The following is a 14,878-nucleotide window of genomic DNA, read 5'->3' as shown; positions in this document are numbered from 1 at the left end:
GCCCAAAAGGACAAGGTATGAAGGACGCGGGCCAGGAAAGGACGCGGGCCAAAAAGGACCAGGTATGGAGGACGCGGGCCAAAAAGGACCAGGTATGGAGGACGCGGGCCAGTGGACGAGGACGCGGGCCAAAAAGGACCAGGTATGGAGGACGCGGGCAAAAAGGACGAGGTATGGAGGACGCGGGCCAGAGGACGAGGTATGGAGGATGCGGGCCAAAAGGACGCGGGCTAGGGGACCAGGTATGGAGGACGCGGGCCAGGGGACCAGGTATGGAGGACGCAGGCCAAAAGAACGAGGTAAGGAGGACACGGTCCAGAGGACGAGGACGCGGGCCAGAGGATGAGGTATGAAGGACGCGGTTCAAAAGAGACGAGGTATGGAGGACGCGGGTCAAAAGGACAAGGTGTGGAGGACGCGGGCCAAAAGGACAAGGTGTGGAGGACGCGGGCCAAAGGACCAGGTAGGGAGGATGCGGGGACCAAAAGGACCAGGTATGGAGGACGCGGGCCAAAGGGATCAGGTATGGGGGACACGGGCCAAAAGGACCAGGTATGGAGGACACGGGCCAAAGAACCAGGTATGGAGGACGCGAGCCAAAGTACAAGGATGCGGGCCAGAGGACGAGGACGCGGTCCAAAAAGGATGAGGTATGAAGGACGCGAGCCAGAAAAGAACGCGGGCCAAAAAGGACCAGGTATGGAGGACGTGGTCCAAAGAGGACCAGGTATGGAGGACGCGGGCCAGAGGACGAGGAATGGAGGACGCGGGCCAAAAGGACGAGGTATGAAGGACGCGGGACATGGGACCTGGTTTGGAGGACGTGGGCCAAAAGAACGAGGTAAGGAGGATGCTGGCCAGAGGATGAGGATGCGGGCCAGAGGATGAGGTATGGAGGACGCGGGCCAAAAGGACGCTGTCCTGGGGACCAGGTATGGAGGACGCGTGCCAGGAGACCAGGTATAGAGGACGCGGGCCAAAAGAATGAGGTAAGGAGGACGCTGGCCAGAGGACGAGGACGTGGGCCAGAGGATGAGGCATGGAGGACGCGGGCCAAAAGGACGAGGACGCGGGCCAGAGTACGAGGTATGGAGGACGCAGGCCAGAGGACGAGGACCAAAAGCGACGAGGTGTGGAGGACGCGGGCCAAAAGGACGAGGTGTGGAGGACGCGTGCCAAAAGGACCAGGTATGGAGGACGCGGGCCAGAGGACCAGGTATGGCGGACTCGGGCCAAAAGGACCAGGTATGGAGGACGCGAGCCAAAAGGACCAGGTATGGAGGACGCGGGCCAAAAGGACCAGGTATGGAGGATGCGGGCCAGAGGACCAGGTATGGAGGACGCGGGCCAGAGGACGAGGACGCGGGCCAAAAAGGACAAGGTATGAAGGGCGCGGGCCTGTAAAGGGCGCTGGCCAGAAAAGGACGCGGGCCCGGAGGACGAGGACCAAAATGGACGAGGTATGGAGGACGCGGGCCAGAGGACCAGGTATGGAGGACGCGGGCCAGAGGACGAGGACGCGGGCCAAAAAGGACAAGGTATGAAGGACGCGGGCCTGTAAAGGGCGCTGGCCAGAAAAGGACGCGGGCCCGGAGGACGAGGACCAAAAGGGACGAGGTATGGAGGACGCGGGCCAGAAGACGAGGTATGGAGGACGCGGGCAAAAGCGGACGAGGACGCGGGCCAAAAAGGACGAGGACGCGGGCCAGAAAAGGACGCGGGCCAGAAAAGGACCAGGTATGGAGGACGCGGGCCAGAGGACGAGGACACGGGCCAAAGGACGAGGTATGGAGGACGCGGGTAAAAGGACGAGGTATGGAGGATGCGGGACAGGGGACCAGGTATGGAGGACGCGGGCCAAAAGAACGAGGTAAGGAGGACGCGGGGCAGAGGACGAGGTTGCGGGCCAGAGAACGAGGTATGGAGGATGCGGGCCAAAAGGACGCCGGCTAGGGGATCAGGTATGGAGGACGCGGGCCAGGGAACCAGGTATGGAGGACGCGGGCCAAAAGAACGAGGTAAGGAGGACACGGGCCAGAGGACGAGGACGTGGGCCAGAGGACGAGGTATGAAGGACGCGGTCCAAAAGGGACGAGGTATGGAGGACGCGGGCCAAAAGGACAAGGTGAGGAGGACGCGGGCCAAAAGGACCAGGTATGGAGGATGCGGGCCAAAGAACCAGGTATGGAGGACGCGGGCCAAAAGGACCAGGTACGGGGGACATGGGCCAAAAGGACCAGGTATGGAAGACACGGGCCAAAGGACCAGGTATGGAGGACGCGGGCCAAAGTACGAGGACGCGGACCAAAAAGGACGAGGTATGAAGTACGCGGGCCAGAAAAGAACGCGGGCCAAAAAGGACCAGGTATGGAGGACGCGGGCCAGAGGACGAGGAATGGAGGACGCGGGCCAAAAGGACGAGGTATGAAGGACCTGGGACAGGGGACCTGGTATTGAGGACGCGGGCCAAAAGAACGAGGTAAGGAGGACGCCAGCCAGAGGACGAGGACGTGGGCCAGAGGACGAGGTATGGAGGACGCGGGCCAAAAGGGACGAGGTATGGAGGACGCGGTCCAAAAGGACGAGGTATGGAGGACGCGGGCCAGAGGACAAGGACGCGGGCCAAAAGGACAAGGTATGGAGGACGCAGGCGAAAAAGGACGAGGAAGCGGGCCATAAAGGAAAAGAACGTAGGCCAATAAGGACGAGGACGCGGGCCAAAAAGGACGAGGGCACGGGCCAAAGAGGACGAGGACGCGGGCCAAAAAGGACGAGGACGCGGGCCAAAAAGGACGAGGACGCGGGCCAAAAAGGACGAGGACGCGGGCCAAAAAGGACGAGGACGCGGGCCAAAAAGGACGAGGACGCGGGCCATAGAGGACCCGGGCCAGAGAGGACGAGGCCGGAGGCCAGAGAGGACGCGGGCCAGAGAGGACGTGGGCCAAAGAGGACGCGGGCCAGAGAGGACGAGGACGCGGTCCAAAAAGGACGAGGACGCGGGCCAGAGAGGACGCGGACCAGAGAGGACGCGCGCCAGAGAGGACGCGCGCCAGAGAGGACGAGGACGCGGGCCAAAAAGGACGAGGATGCGGGCCAAAAAGGACGAGGATGCGGGCCAGAGAGGACGAGGACGCAGGCCAGAGAGGATGCGGGCCAGAGAGGATGCGGGCCAGAGAGGACGCGGGCCAGAGAGGACGCAGGCAAGAGAGGACGCAGGCAAGAGAGGACAAGGACGCGGGTCAAAAAGGACGAGGACGCGGGCCAGAGAGGACGCGGGCCATAGAGGACGCGGGCCAGAGAGGACGAGGACGCGGGCCAGAGAGGATGAGGGCCAGAGAGGACGAGAACGTGGGCCAGAGAGGACAAGGCCGCGGGCCAGAAAAGGACGAGGCTGCGGGCCAGAAAAGGAGGAGGCTCGGAGGCCGCGGGCCAGAAAAGGATGAGGCCTGGAGGACACAAGGACTCCCTCAAGGGCGGACTAGGAGGGCAACAACGATGTCGAGGAGGACTAGGATGGATGAGGAGGAGGTTAAGGATTGACGAGGACGACTCATAATAGGTGTACAATCATGATGCAAATATCATTAGAAAACCGCTATGTCATACTTCTGGACCCAAAACAATGAGTAGAGAAATCGTAATGCCTAAAAGTTTCAGATTCCTTCCATAAAACATGGCATGAAAACCTTGGCCAATTTTTTTTGCTAGTGATGCAACTTCACTTAGCTTATTAAAAAGTTCTTTCAGAAAGTTGATTCATTTTTCATTCATTCTATCATGTACGGTATAGAGACCAATTTCCTTTTAATCCAACTAAAAGATTTGGTGCAGAAAACAGCATGCGCGGAGGTGAGGAACAGGCAGGATGTTTATACCATCCTTCAATTAGAAGAAACCTATTAGAGGGTATTTAGACCAGAACGGTTTGCCATTTCGTACTTACAGTTAAAGGCTCTCCTTGTAGTGCTTGTAGTACAAAGTTACTGATAACTCTTCCATCATTCATGTGCATACGTGGCCCAAATGTATTAAATGTCCGAGCCACTCTGACCTCCACACCTTCCTGCCAACAAGAAAAGCAGTTTAGAGACCACATTTTCTTCCAGTAAAAATTAGACTTTTGTTTGTAAAGACATTCTACACAAATAAGCATGTATTTTTCTACCATAGCTTGTATCGCTTTACAAGGTTGTTTTCATTACGAGTTTTGGAAGGTACCACTAACCAGCCTACTGGCTTCTTACTTGCCAGGGGGCGTTCCTGAATGAACGACGAAACTGACCAGCAACATGGCCGCACAGTTGGTCCAAACTGTCCACTGTTGACAGCAGAGCTAGCTTTGCCTCTGCAGCATTGTGTAAGTGCAGGGACAATGAACCTGGCTGGATCCAGCCATCTGGCTAGCTTCAGAGCAGCACTTGCAAGCTCTATAGCATAAAGCATACAAGAGCTGCACTACTTGCCCAGGAACCTAGCCACCTCTGATAGAATACTGCCCTTTGTTAGTTTGCAGAGGTAGCCGGTAGCCTATGGAATTAAGAAGCCCTCTGTTCTTATGAATGTTGACGAGCTGCTTGCTTCTATGTGCAGTTTAAAATTGTACCCATTTATAAAAAGAAAACCCATGTAAATGTTTCCAATAAGTTGTGATTAGCTTTCCTTGAGAGGGCACAGCATGTATTATATGACATAATGTTATCAATGCAGCATTTCCTATAGCAAGGACACACATTCACAAAACCATTTGTCGAAGACCTCAGGTCTATAGAGAATTGCTCTGGCATGGTTAATTGATTCTGTAATTTCTGACTCGTATCAACACATTCTATTTTACATAATGAAACACCCTTTGAAATTTTTGGTTGGAAATAAAACATAATTAGCAATAATATAACAACTTCAAGCCCACTGCTGTGAAGATCAAGCCATTATTATATCAAGATGAGGCTGGCAGCAGAAGAGTGGACTGGCCACCCCAGAACTCATTGTCATTTAAAGTTATGGCAGAAACCCAACTTCAAAGACTGAACTTTGTGGTTTTCACAAAAAGATAGCAGAATTAAGTCACAGCCTCGTAGGAAAAAAAGCAGATGAGTAGTAGATGCTAAGAAGTCACAGCACCACTAGAAGGCTATCTGAGTGGTTCCCTACGTTGACCCAGTCTATATAGAACACCTATAACATAGTAACTGAAACATTTCCCACTTTTTTAGGCAATTACAGAGTGAAGCAACCTTGAGCAATCAGCTTTAAAACTTAGGGGAGGGAGGGGGTAATTGCAGTGTGTATGTTCATTTCAACTGTAGCACCCAAATGAAGGATTGCAGCTTTTATTGCCCTCTGTCTTGCCAGGTCTTGCATAGGGCCCTAGCGGCTTAGCTGATCGTTAGCAAGATGGGACCCTCATTTAATTCTCCAACGGTGTATTTTGGGTTTTCGTTTTGTTTTACCATTTCTACCATTCTTAATGTACAGAACATTTATATTGCTTGTGTGCCACAGACATTTTAATATTGTAAGACTAAATTGACCCATTTCAGATGGAGCATGCTGTAAAGATAGTAGATTTAATACAAAAAAGCACTCTATTACATGGGTAGTGGAAAAATCAATTACTCCATCACATACAAGATTAGCTACTTATCAAGGGACTTAAAACTGCGCAAATTACACAACGTGCAATAGTTTTGAAACTTGGGCAAATCACACCATCAGCAAAAAAAAACAATCCCTCAGCAAATAAAGTCTCCCTAATGTAATTAGAGCACAGGAAATACATAGGGCTTAAAGATATAGAGGTCAGAATAAGGGCGTCTGCAAGGCCTCATTAAGAGTTTTTGTCAGACCCCATTATTCGGACCATGATATCCTCCAGTTTTATATATTTGCTTGGGAGACAAACGATTTTTTTTTTTTAGACATTACTGTATAACCGACTAATGCTATCCATAATTTCCACGGACCCACAGACTTGTATGAGCGATTTTGATTCATGACATGGGTCAAAAATTTGGGGTGGGGGGGAGGGGTGTTATTGTAGGTTGTAAGACGTCTTCCAGATTACACTGAATATTAGTAACACGACCAACCTGTTTCATATAAGAATAGCACATGGTCTCTGCTACTCGCTTTCCCTCATCATAACAAGCTCGGGGCCAATAGGATTCACATGTCCCCAGTAGTCTTCATTTTGAGGGTGTACTTCTGGATCTGATGATTAACATAGGAGGAGATTGAGGACAAAGCATAAAGTGAATGTAATAAAAAAATAAGTAGAATACAGACTATGGGCTTTACAAGGAACCATTATATCAAAACAACAAACAATAAAAAGGCCAAAGATTACAAGAGCCGACATGACATCATTTATCACAGTCTGGACTTTTTATCTTTTGCTCTGCAGCTTGACACCTGAGATAATGGTGGTAAAGACAATGAGACGCAGGAACAATGTTGAAAGCGATTTCAAGTGTAAAGGCCCCGTCACACATAACGAGATCGCTAGCGAGATCGTTGATAAGTCACGGTTTTTGTGACACAATAGCGATCTTGCTAGCGATCTCGTTATGTCTGACAGGTAGCAATGATCAGGCCCCTGCTGTGAGATCGCTGATCGTTACAAAGCTTCCTGGACCATCCCTGGGTCGTCGCGCTCCCGCTGGGCAGTGTGCATCGCTGTATTTGACACCTTATCAACGACCTCGTTAGCGATTCAGAACTGAGACACGTAGGCGTGCATAAATTGGACTTTTCCGCGCCCCTGAAGTGGAGGAACCCCAAAACCGTAAGCGTTAAAATAAAAAAAATAAAGTGGTTTAATGCGTAATTTCAGTGGGGATAATGGGTTCCTATGGGAGAAAGTGCAGCCGCAGGTGTGTAAAGAATTGACATGTTGATTCTTTTTACGCCCGCGCTTTCTCCCATAAAAGTGCAGCGTATATTTACGCAGTGTCTGTACGGCAAAGTGAATTTCACATTCACTTTGCCGGCAGACACAGGGGCACATGGAGCATTTTTAAAAAGCGTGCGCAAAAAAGTGGTCAAAAATGCACGTAATTTTACGAAAAGTAATTTTATGCACGTCTTTGTGACACAATACAGTCCCTATCAAGGTGTATATAGATAGATTGGCCTCATCCTCTGATTCACTGAAAACAATCTGCGCTAAAGCCGTATTTAGACGGAGAGAATTCTGCTCAAATCGAGCACGAATAGATAAAACAAGTTCAATGGCCTGTGGAAATCAGCCTTTTACAGAACAAGAACATCAATCTAAACTGCGTGAGGAAGAACGATTGTTCATGTGCACACTATATGGGGACAGAACGATCACATTGTTAGCGCACAACCCCCATTTAGATCACAGATATGAACCCTCTAGGATTACTATTTTGTGAATATTTTTTGCGGCATTACTCAATAAACAAGAGTTTTGCAATATATAAAATACATTTATTTAATTTATTTTAATTCTACATTATGTTATATAATATATATTTTACATACACATACTTTTTATCTGTATGTTTTTGCTCTAATCATTGGCCTTTGGGTCAGGCTACTCCCTCACATGAGAGACACCTGTTTTTCATGTATCTTTGTCCTATTTTTATTCTTATCAATAAAATATCTATTTTATAAAGGTATTCCTACTGTGACATGGTCCTTTCCACCCTCCTGCATTAGGATATTTGGAAGGTTATTCTTTTATCTCTATTTGTTTCAGTGACGTGGCATTCTTGGTAACCAAACTATTGATGGATTCAAAGTAAACTTGCCAGATTACAGACAACATTCAGTGTTATTCACTGTTTTAGGTAACTCTAATCCCTAAATATTCCCGCAGCAGCCTATACCACTCCCATGTGTCTTACTGTCTAAATATATATTTGCCTGAAATTCACTTACTATAATTTATAATAGTAATTTGTAAGCGTTGATGAACGATATTAAGGTGATTAAAACTATGGATGAGTGAATCCCTGTGTAACAGACAGCTGTCCAGCCAACACCTGAAGTGAATGGAGCGGAGGGCAAGCATGCGAATCGGCAGGTGTTGGCCAGGTTTTATTTCCTGCACTGTACACAATCACAACCAACATGTACCAGTGCTACTGTCACAGCCAACAAAGTACTTTGGTTCTGGGTAAAAGCAAAAATCTCAACAAGGCAAAAATATCACGTGATCAGTAAGGTGAAGGGTCTTTTTGGTCAATAGAAGAGTCAAGAAGGATGCTAAACAGAGAACCAAAACACAAGAACCCAAGGAGAAGGAATTTGTTAAGAAACTTGATGCCGCTCACGCTGATGCCATGAAACTTAAGGAAGAATGTGACTTCTTGCTTCCTCAAAGAGAAAAAGGTAGTTGTGGAAGCATGGGAACATTAGACAAAAAGCTGGCCAAGGTCGAGGAAAGAAGATTTAGGAGAGAATTATAGGCAGAGAAATGAAGAAAAATGGAAACTGAGCAAGTTCGGCAGTCAACAGCATCGGCTGAACTTTGCTGTAGTAGTAGCAACTGCAGAGACAACGGCGACAACATAAATATGCATGAATCTATTACAGTAAAAGGTAATTGAAAAATACCACCATCTCAGGACAAAGGTAATCGGTATCACTATTAGTTGAAGTATGATAATCATAATAGAATTCTAAAACACACAAGGTGTTAGTCTCCAGAACCATTACACTCTACAAATCAGCTAAGGTAATCTAGAGGTGTTAAGGATCCAAACTGAGCTATTATAAAGTTGGCAACACATGCAAATATAATCTGGACCTGAAATATGGGAAAAAAACTCTGTGAATATAGATAATGTATAATCATTTTTATGCCATATACCCTTAAAAGAATATCATGGAAATGTTTATAAGTATATTGAAGGATTTACATCAGTGGTGTCAAACTCAAACACAGGGCCAAAATAAAAAAAACTTGGAGAATGTTGCCGGCCAACCAGTACAGTATAATGGCCCCACAGTCCTCCATACGGTATAATGACATAGGGGTGGTGGTTCTGGTGTAGCGGGACAAATATAAAATCACCCTGCAAGCCAGATTTGGCCCACAGGCCAGAGTTTGACACGTATGATTTACATAAACACACAGAAGAATACAATTTGAGATCAAATAAATAAGAGGACGAAGTCCACATAAGCCCAGTTGGGGTAGTGACGTGTTGTGTGACAAAAACATGACGGAGGACAAGATCCCGGAAACCTCATCCAGATAATCTCGAAAGATGATTCAGAGTGAAGAAAAAGAAAGGACTTCAACCACCTTTACTGCAATCTCTTTAAGTCCTCACACGTCACTACCCCAACTGGGCTTATTTGGACTTGGTCCTCTTATTTATTTGATCTCAAATTGTATTCTTCTGTGTGTTTATGTAAATCATATGTGTCAAACTCTGGCCTGTGGGCCAAATCTGGCTTGCAGGGTGATTATACATGGCCCGTGACACCAGAACCACCACCCCTGTGGGGCCATTATACTGTATGGATGATTGTGTGGGGCCCATTATACTGTATACTGGCTGGCCTGCAACTTTCTCCAAGTATTTTTTATTTTGGCCCTCTGTTTGAGTTTGACATCGCTGATGGAAATCATTCAATATACTTATAAACATTAGACTGATATCCTTTTAAGGGTATATGGTATAAAAATGATTATACATTATCTATATTGGCATAAGTATTTTCCTATATTTAGGTCCAGATTATATTTGCATGGGTTGCTAACTTTATAATACATCAGTTTGGATCCTTGATACCTATATTATCTTATCTAATTTGGGGAGTGTAATTGGAATTGGTTCTGGAGATGGTAACACTCAGCTCGTGGGTTTTAGAATTCTATTGTGATTGGCATGCTTCATCTAATAGGGATACCGATTACCATTGTCCTGAGATAGTGATATTTTTCAATTATCTATAATTGCCTTCTTCAATTACCTTTACTGTAATATTTATGCATTTAGGGACTCAAATATTTTGCCTTGTGTTCTTGCAAGCACACTTTTATTCTAACCATTGCTTACAATTTTTTTTCTGGTTACTTGCATAGAAATATAACGCATCTTGTAACATATTGAGATCTGATGGTCTTTTGGGTAAATCTGGTATTACGCCATCTTTTCATACAAAAATGTACAAAAAAATGCGATGTGTATAACTAGATTAAAGTTGCGCATCCGTACGCTCCCCTTCTGGGTGCGATGCACAAGATCAGACTGTTCGCTCTACTTTGCGTGCGCGGTACGCGCCTCTAACAAGATGCACCATATAAATTGATGCCATTTACCTCACGCGCATGCGTGAATGTCAATAAGTGACTGGAACGCAAATTGGTCAATGTGCACATGTGCGGTAGCACATTTCCTTTTGATATGTGAATATGTTGCGGTCTAGAGCATGCGCAATTGTATCCCCAATATGGTTGCTCTCGGTAAAGTCGAACAGCCATTTATCTTTCTTTGATGGTCTGTTCATTTAAACAAATTCATTCAGCTGATACAGACCCGTGAGGAAGCCACAGTTTGTTTGGCGACACGCGTTGGGCATCTCTGCCCTGCAGCTCTCTTCCAACCATTTTCTAATCGAGGATCTTGCTATATCATGGCATTCAAAGGTTTGCGATATTTTCCTTTTGACACAATTATGTGTCTTGCAATTATCTCCAACAGTTCTGTTAGTTCTTTTGTGGCACTTATTTGATGCTTACAGTGCATGTCATTTTTATCATCGCTTTACTAATTGGCAGAGTAGGTATTATTTTAGTTCATCTATTACTTTGACAAGTTTAGGCGGCCAATTTATTTCTGTTGGTACTTTTGTCAACATATACTATCCACAATTTGTATGGATAGTCTATAATTAATCATACTATGTTCTAAATGTTTACACCTTGACCATCGAGTCTTTCATATATTTCTAGGCATAGATTGTTGACAACACATGAAAATGTCCTCAGTGCTGTACTGTTCTACTATTATCAATCTTTTAGACTCTTTATGGTTGGCGGTTTGAGATGCATGGGCTATTTAGGCTTATTTTAGGTTAACAGTGTTTTCATGTAATTTTTGACTAAGTGTTTTTAATTGTTTGCTGAATGGTTCAATAAAATATTTTCTATTTTTGGTGATCCCTGTATCCATAGCATGTTTCTTTCTGGTTTCTGGTAAATTGGCAATTCATCACATGCTGCAGGCTCATCCCGAGTACTAGGTGGTGCCTTCTTTAAAATGTGTTTCACATGTTTGTTAAATTGTGTCTGGTGTCAACAGGTCCAAATATAAAGTTATAAAGTTGCCTGGAATCAACTGGATAAAACAAAGGTTTTCGGCTTGAATGGAGTTTCAACTGAGCTAGGACCACTTAAAAAGGAGTGTCTAGTTGAATTTTACACCAACCAGCTGGCACAATGCCATCCAAGAGATGATTACAAGGAATTGTTAACACTGGCACTCCTGTTCCTTGGTTCACTGGCAAACCCAGACATACACATCAACACTCCAGGCGCCTACCATCATGCTTGATGGATGGCCAAAGTGATATTCAGAGCGTATATCTTCATGATTCGTCACCAATTTCATTTAATTTTGACAGAGTTAAAAAGTCTCCGTCAATTTTGCACTTTTACTGCCTGCTTATACTTGAAGGCTTGGTACCGCTGTCAGATCCCAGCCACATCTCCGTGAAATGACTTGACATTACTCCAAGAACTTGTAGCATACAAAGGAATCAACCAACCTGTTGCTGAGGCAGCAATAAAAACTTTCCACAGATACCTGTGGCACCTCACTGAGATTATGGTGGGTCTGGCTTTTTCTAACCGTTAGGTTCTAACTGCAGAAAAGGTTGAGATGGTTCTGGCGGTATAGCTATTGGGCTTAATTATGATTATTAATGAGTTGGGGGCGCCACTGGCGTAGGATGGTAGGGTGCCAACCTCCACGTAGGTAGGGATTAAGTTAGTTAGGGACAAAAAGAGGGATATTGCCCATTGGTCCTTTTTCCTTCTTTCCTCCTGTTTGTATGTGCTCAGGTCCTTTATGTCTCGCACTACCAAAAGGAACTGGCTACTCAATTATTATTGGGTTATGTGTTTAATATATTTTCCCCTTCTTCCTCTTTCATCTCATGCTCTTGTGGTGACATTAAAATACCAGTGACTATCACCTCTCTTCATTTAATGGATTTACTGTCTAATCAGAGGTATTGCTTCTGCTAGTATTTGTCCCTTTCGGTCAAGCATAAAAACAAGATTAATGTAATTTTTGACTCTGTACATGCTGAGAAAGGGCATGTGGAGCTCCTTTATAGAGTTTACATAAGGGTTCCACAAGGTGCCCCGCATAGGTTACGGGGGAATGCATATGTCCGCAGGGACTGCCTATCTCCCTGGCAATAAGGGTTGTTCTAGAGCTATGGACCTGAGCGCTTTTGTTTGGGCCCATTGCCGCACACCTGGGTGTGACAAGCACTCTTTGGAGCACATTCCATTTAGATTCCCTTTCTCTTTCCCAGGTCTATTTAAACTGGGGATATGTGGTATAGGGTTAGAAATTAAGCGAGTCCTGTCCCTGGCCCTTGGTGTATGTGTACAATTTAAGTATCATAACCATGAAAGAGGGTTATTTATTTTGGGAAGACTCTAACACTACAAATTGCTGCTTTATGGGTTAATAAATATGTTACCTTTATATTTTCTCCTATCCAACAAGCATCTTTCAACATATCTTTTACATTGATCCTTATCTAGTTAGTATTAAAATAAGATGGTCACTGAAGTGTACCATTAGATGCTGTTCGTTGCATGACCATTATTGTATCTGAGCAGGACCTTTCTGGGTAAATTTTCCTGCTTTGAGTATAGGTGGGGTAACCAGTTATACATGTGAAAGGTCATGTGAACACCTGATGTTGTTGGGTGTGATAACTGGAGAAAAGGAGTGTATGAGTGGATCACTCTTTTATTGTGTATATGTTAGTCTGTGAGCACTTGCACCTTATTTTATAAGTCTTTGATTAAAAGTTAAATTTTAATTGATACACAGCTATTTCAGTGAGATGGTTCTGGCTCTGCAGAAGGAAGGCAACGATGTCTGCTCAACTCGCGTGCAGCCTGCCGAAGACCTTGTGTCACACAAGAAGCTTCAACACTTCATGTCGTCCAACACAAAAAAACCTGTTTGTTGCACTGAAAATAAACCAAGATTTTCTTCATCAAGATCCTTGTCTATGGCACACTAATGCAAGTTACAATGATGCATCCTCAAGTCGCTGGATGGAAAATCATGAATGATGCCGCTGAAAGCTCCATTGCCAGGGGCGTACATAGGAATCATGGGGCCCCATAGCAGAAGCTCTGATTGGAACCCCCCCCCCCAAAAAAAAAATAAATAAATAAAAATAATTGTCTGGGTCACCAAAGATCAGATCTCACAACTTTCCATCCTTTACATAGTAATTTTCCTCCTGCTCGAGTCCTAGATCTCTTTCATTGCCCCATAAAGTGTGATGCCAATAAAAGGGCCCCCCAAACACAGTATGATACCCCCATGGTGAATTCCTCCACATGCACAGCATAATGACCCTACTGTACCCCACCTCAACTTCCAGGGAAAAGTATGCTGACCCTAACACAGTATGATCATCCCCCAACTGTGAGCCCCTACAGCTAAAGATGATGGTACATAATAAGGGAGGGTGTTAAACATAATAAAAGAGGAAACTATATAACTAAGGATGGCGCTATACATAATAAGTGAGTACACTATATACTAAGGAACTGTGCTATACATAATAATTCTACATTCCTGTATCCGTGTGCAGTGTCGGTGTGCTGCCCTGTTTTACCGACGCATTAAGCATGTCCTATTCTAATCCTCAATATCGGATCAGAACAGGACATTCCCTGACCCTCACAGATCTCATTCTCAGATCCGTGATTTTCATGGATGTGTGAATGGATCTATAAAACTGTACGAGTCAGTGGATCATCCGATAAAAAAATCTGGCAGCACAAGGACATTTCACACAAATGTGAGAATGCAGCCTAAAGCCCCCATCTCACATAGCGAGATCGCCGCTGTGTCACGGTTTTGGTGACGCAACAGCGACCTCACTAGCGATGTCGCTATGTGTGACACTTTGCAGTGATCAGGCCCCTGCTGTGAGGTCGCTGATCGCTGCAAAGTGTCCTGGACCATTTTTCTGTGTGTGACCAGCGGGAGCAGCGATCAGGCTGGTAACCATGATAAACATCGGGTTACTAGGGGCACACGCGTTCCAGCGCCACCATATTGCTCTGTCCCAGCGCCACCCTATTGCTCTGTCCCAGCGCCTCCATATTGCTCTGTCCCAGCGCCTCCATATTGCTCTGTCCCAGCGCCTCCATATTGCTCTGTCCCAGCGCCTCCATATTGCTCTGTCCCAGCGCCTCCATATTGCTCTGTCCCAGCGCCTCCATATTGCTCTGTCCCAGCGCCTCCATATTGCTCTGTCCCAGCGCCTCCATATTGCTCTGTCCCAGCGTCTCCATATTGCTCTGTCCCAGCGCCTCCATATTGCTCTGTCCCAGCGCCTCCATATTGCTCTGTCCCAGCGCCACCCTATTGCTCTGTCCCAGCGCCTCCATATTGCTCTGTCCCAGCGCCTCCATATTGCTCTGTCCCAGCGCCTCCATATTGCTCTGTCCCAGCGCCTCCATATTGCTCTGTCCCAGCGCCTCCATATTGCTCTGTCCCAGCGCCTCCATATTGCTCTGTCCCCCCACCTCCCCTCCCCAGTGTTTCAGTAAAAAAAAAAAAAAATACTTACCTCAGCAGCTCAGCTCGCTCCCCTGCAGCATTCTCCTGGCTGCCGGCAGCTTTCT

At 46.1% G+C, this 14,878-nt stretch overlaps 1 protein-coding gene and 1 long non-coding RNA gene across 6 annotated transcripts in view; one reads left to right on the top strand and one right to left on the bottom strand.

Annotated features, from left to right (window-relative positions):
- Positions 1-6,212, bottom strand: part of LOC141156558 (UDP-glucuronic acid decarboxylase 1-like) — a 94,560-nt gene extending 88,348 nt beyond the window's left edge. For all 4 annotated transcript variants that reach the window (XR_012247665.1, XM_073642762.1, XM_073642761.1 and 1 more), the window contains exons 1-2: positions 6,090-6,212; positions 3,944-4,063 (exon numbers count right to left, since the gene is read on the bottom strand). Coding sequence is in view for 3 of the 4 variants with exons in the window: in XM_073642762.1 (XP_073498863.1) it covers positions 3,944-4,063; positions 6,090-6,113 (144 nt within the window). In the remaining variant the exon portion in view is untranslated. The remainder of the gene's footprint in view (positions 1-3,943; positions 4,064-6,089) is intronic.
- LOC141156559 (uncharacterized) overlaps positions 1-14,878 on the top strand; it is an 810,169-nt gene that overhangs the window by 294,322 nt on the left and 500,969 nt on the right. The gene's annotated exons all lie outside the window — the stretch shown is intronic.

Source organism: Phyllobates terribilis, unplaced genomic scaffold (genome assembly GCF_046119375.1).
Source record: "Phyllobates terribilis strain yellow unplaced genomic scaffold, ASM4611937v1 Scaffold_8__6_contigs__length_399053987, whole genome shotgun sequence".
NCBI lineage: Eukaryota > Metazoa > Chordata > Amphibia > Anura > Dendrobatidae > Phyllobates > Phyllobates terribilis.
The sequence above is the reverse complement of the archived record's forward strand: the minus strand, read 5'-3'. Positions and strand labels throughout refer to the sequence as shown.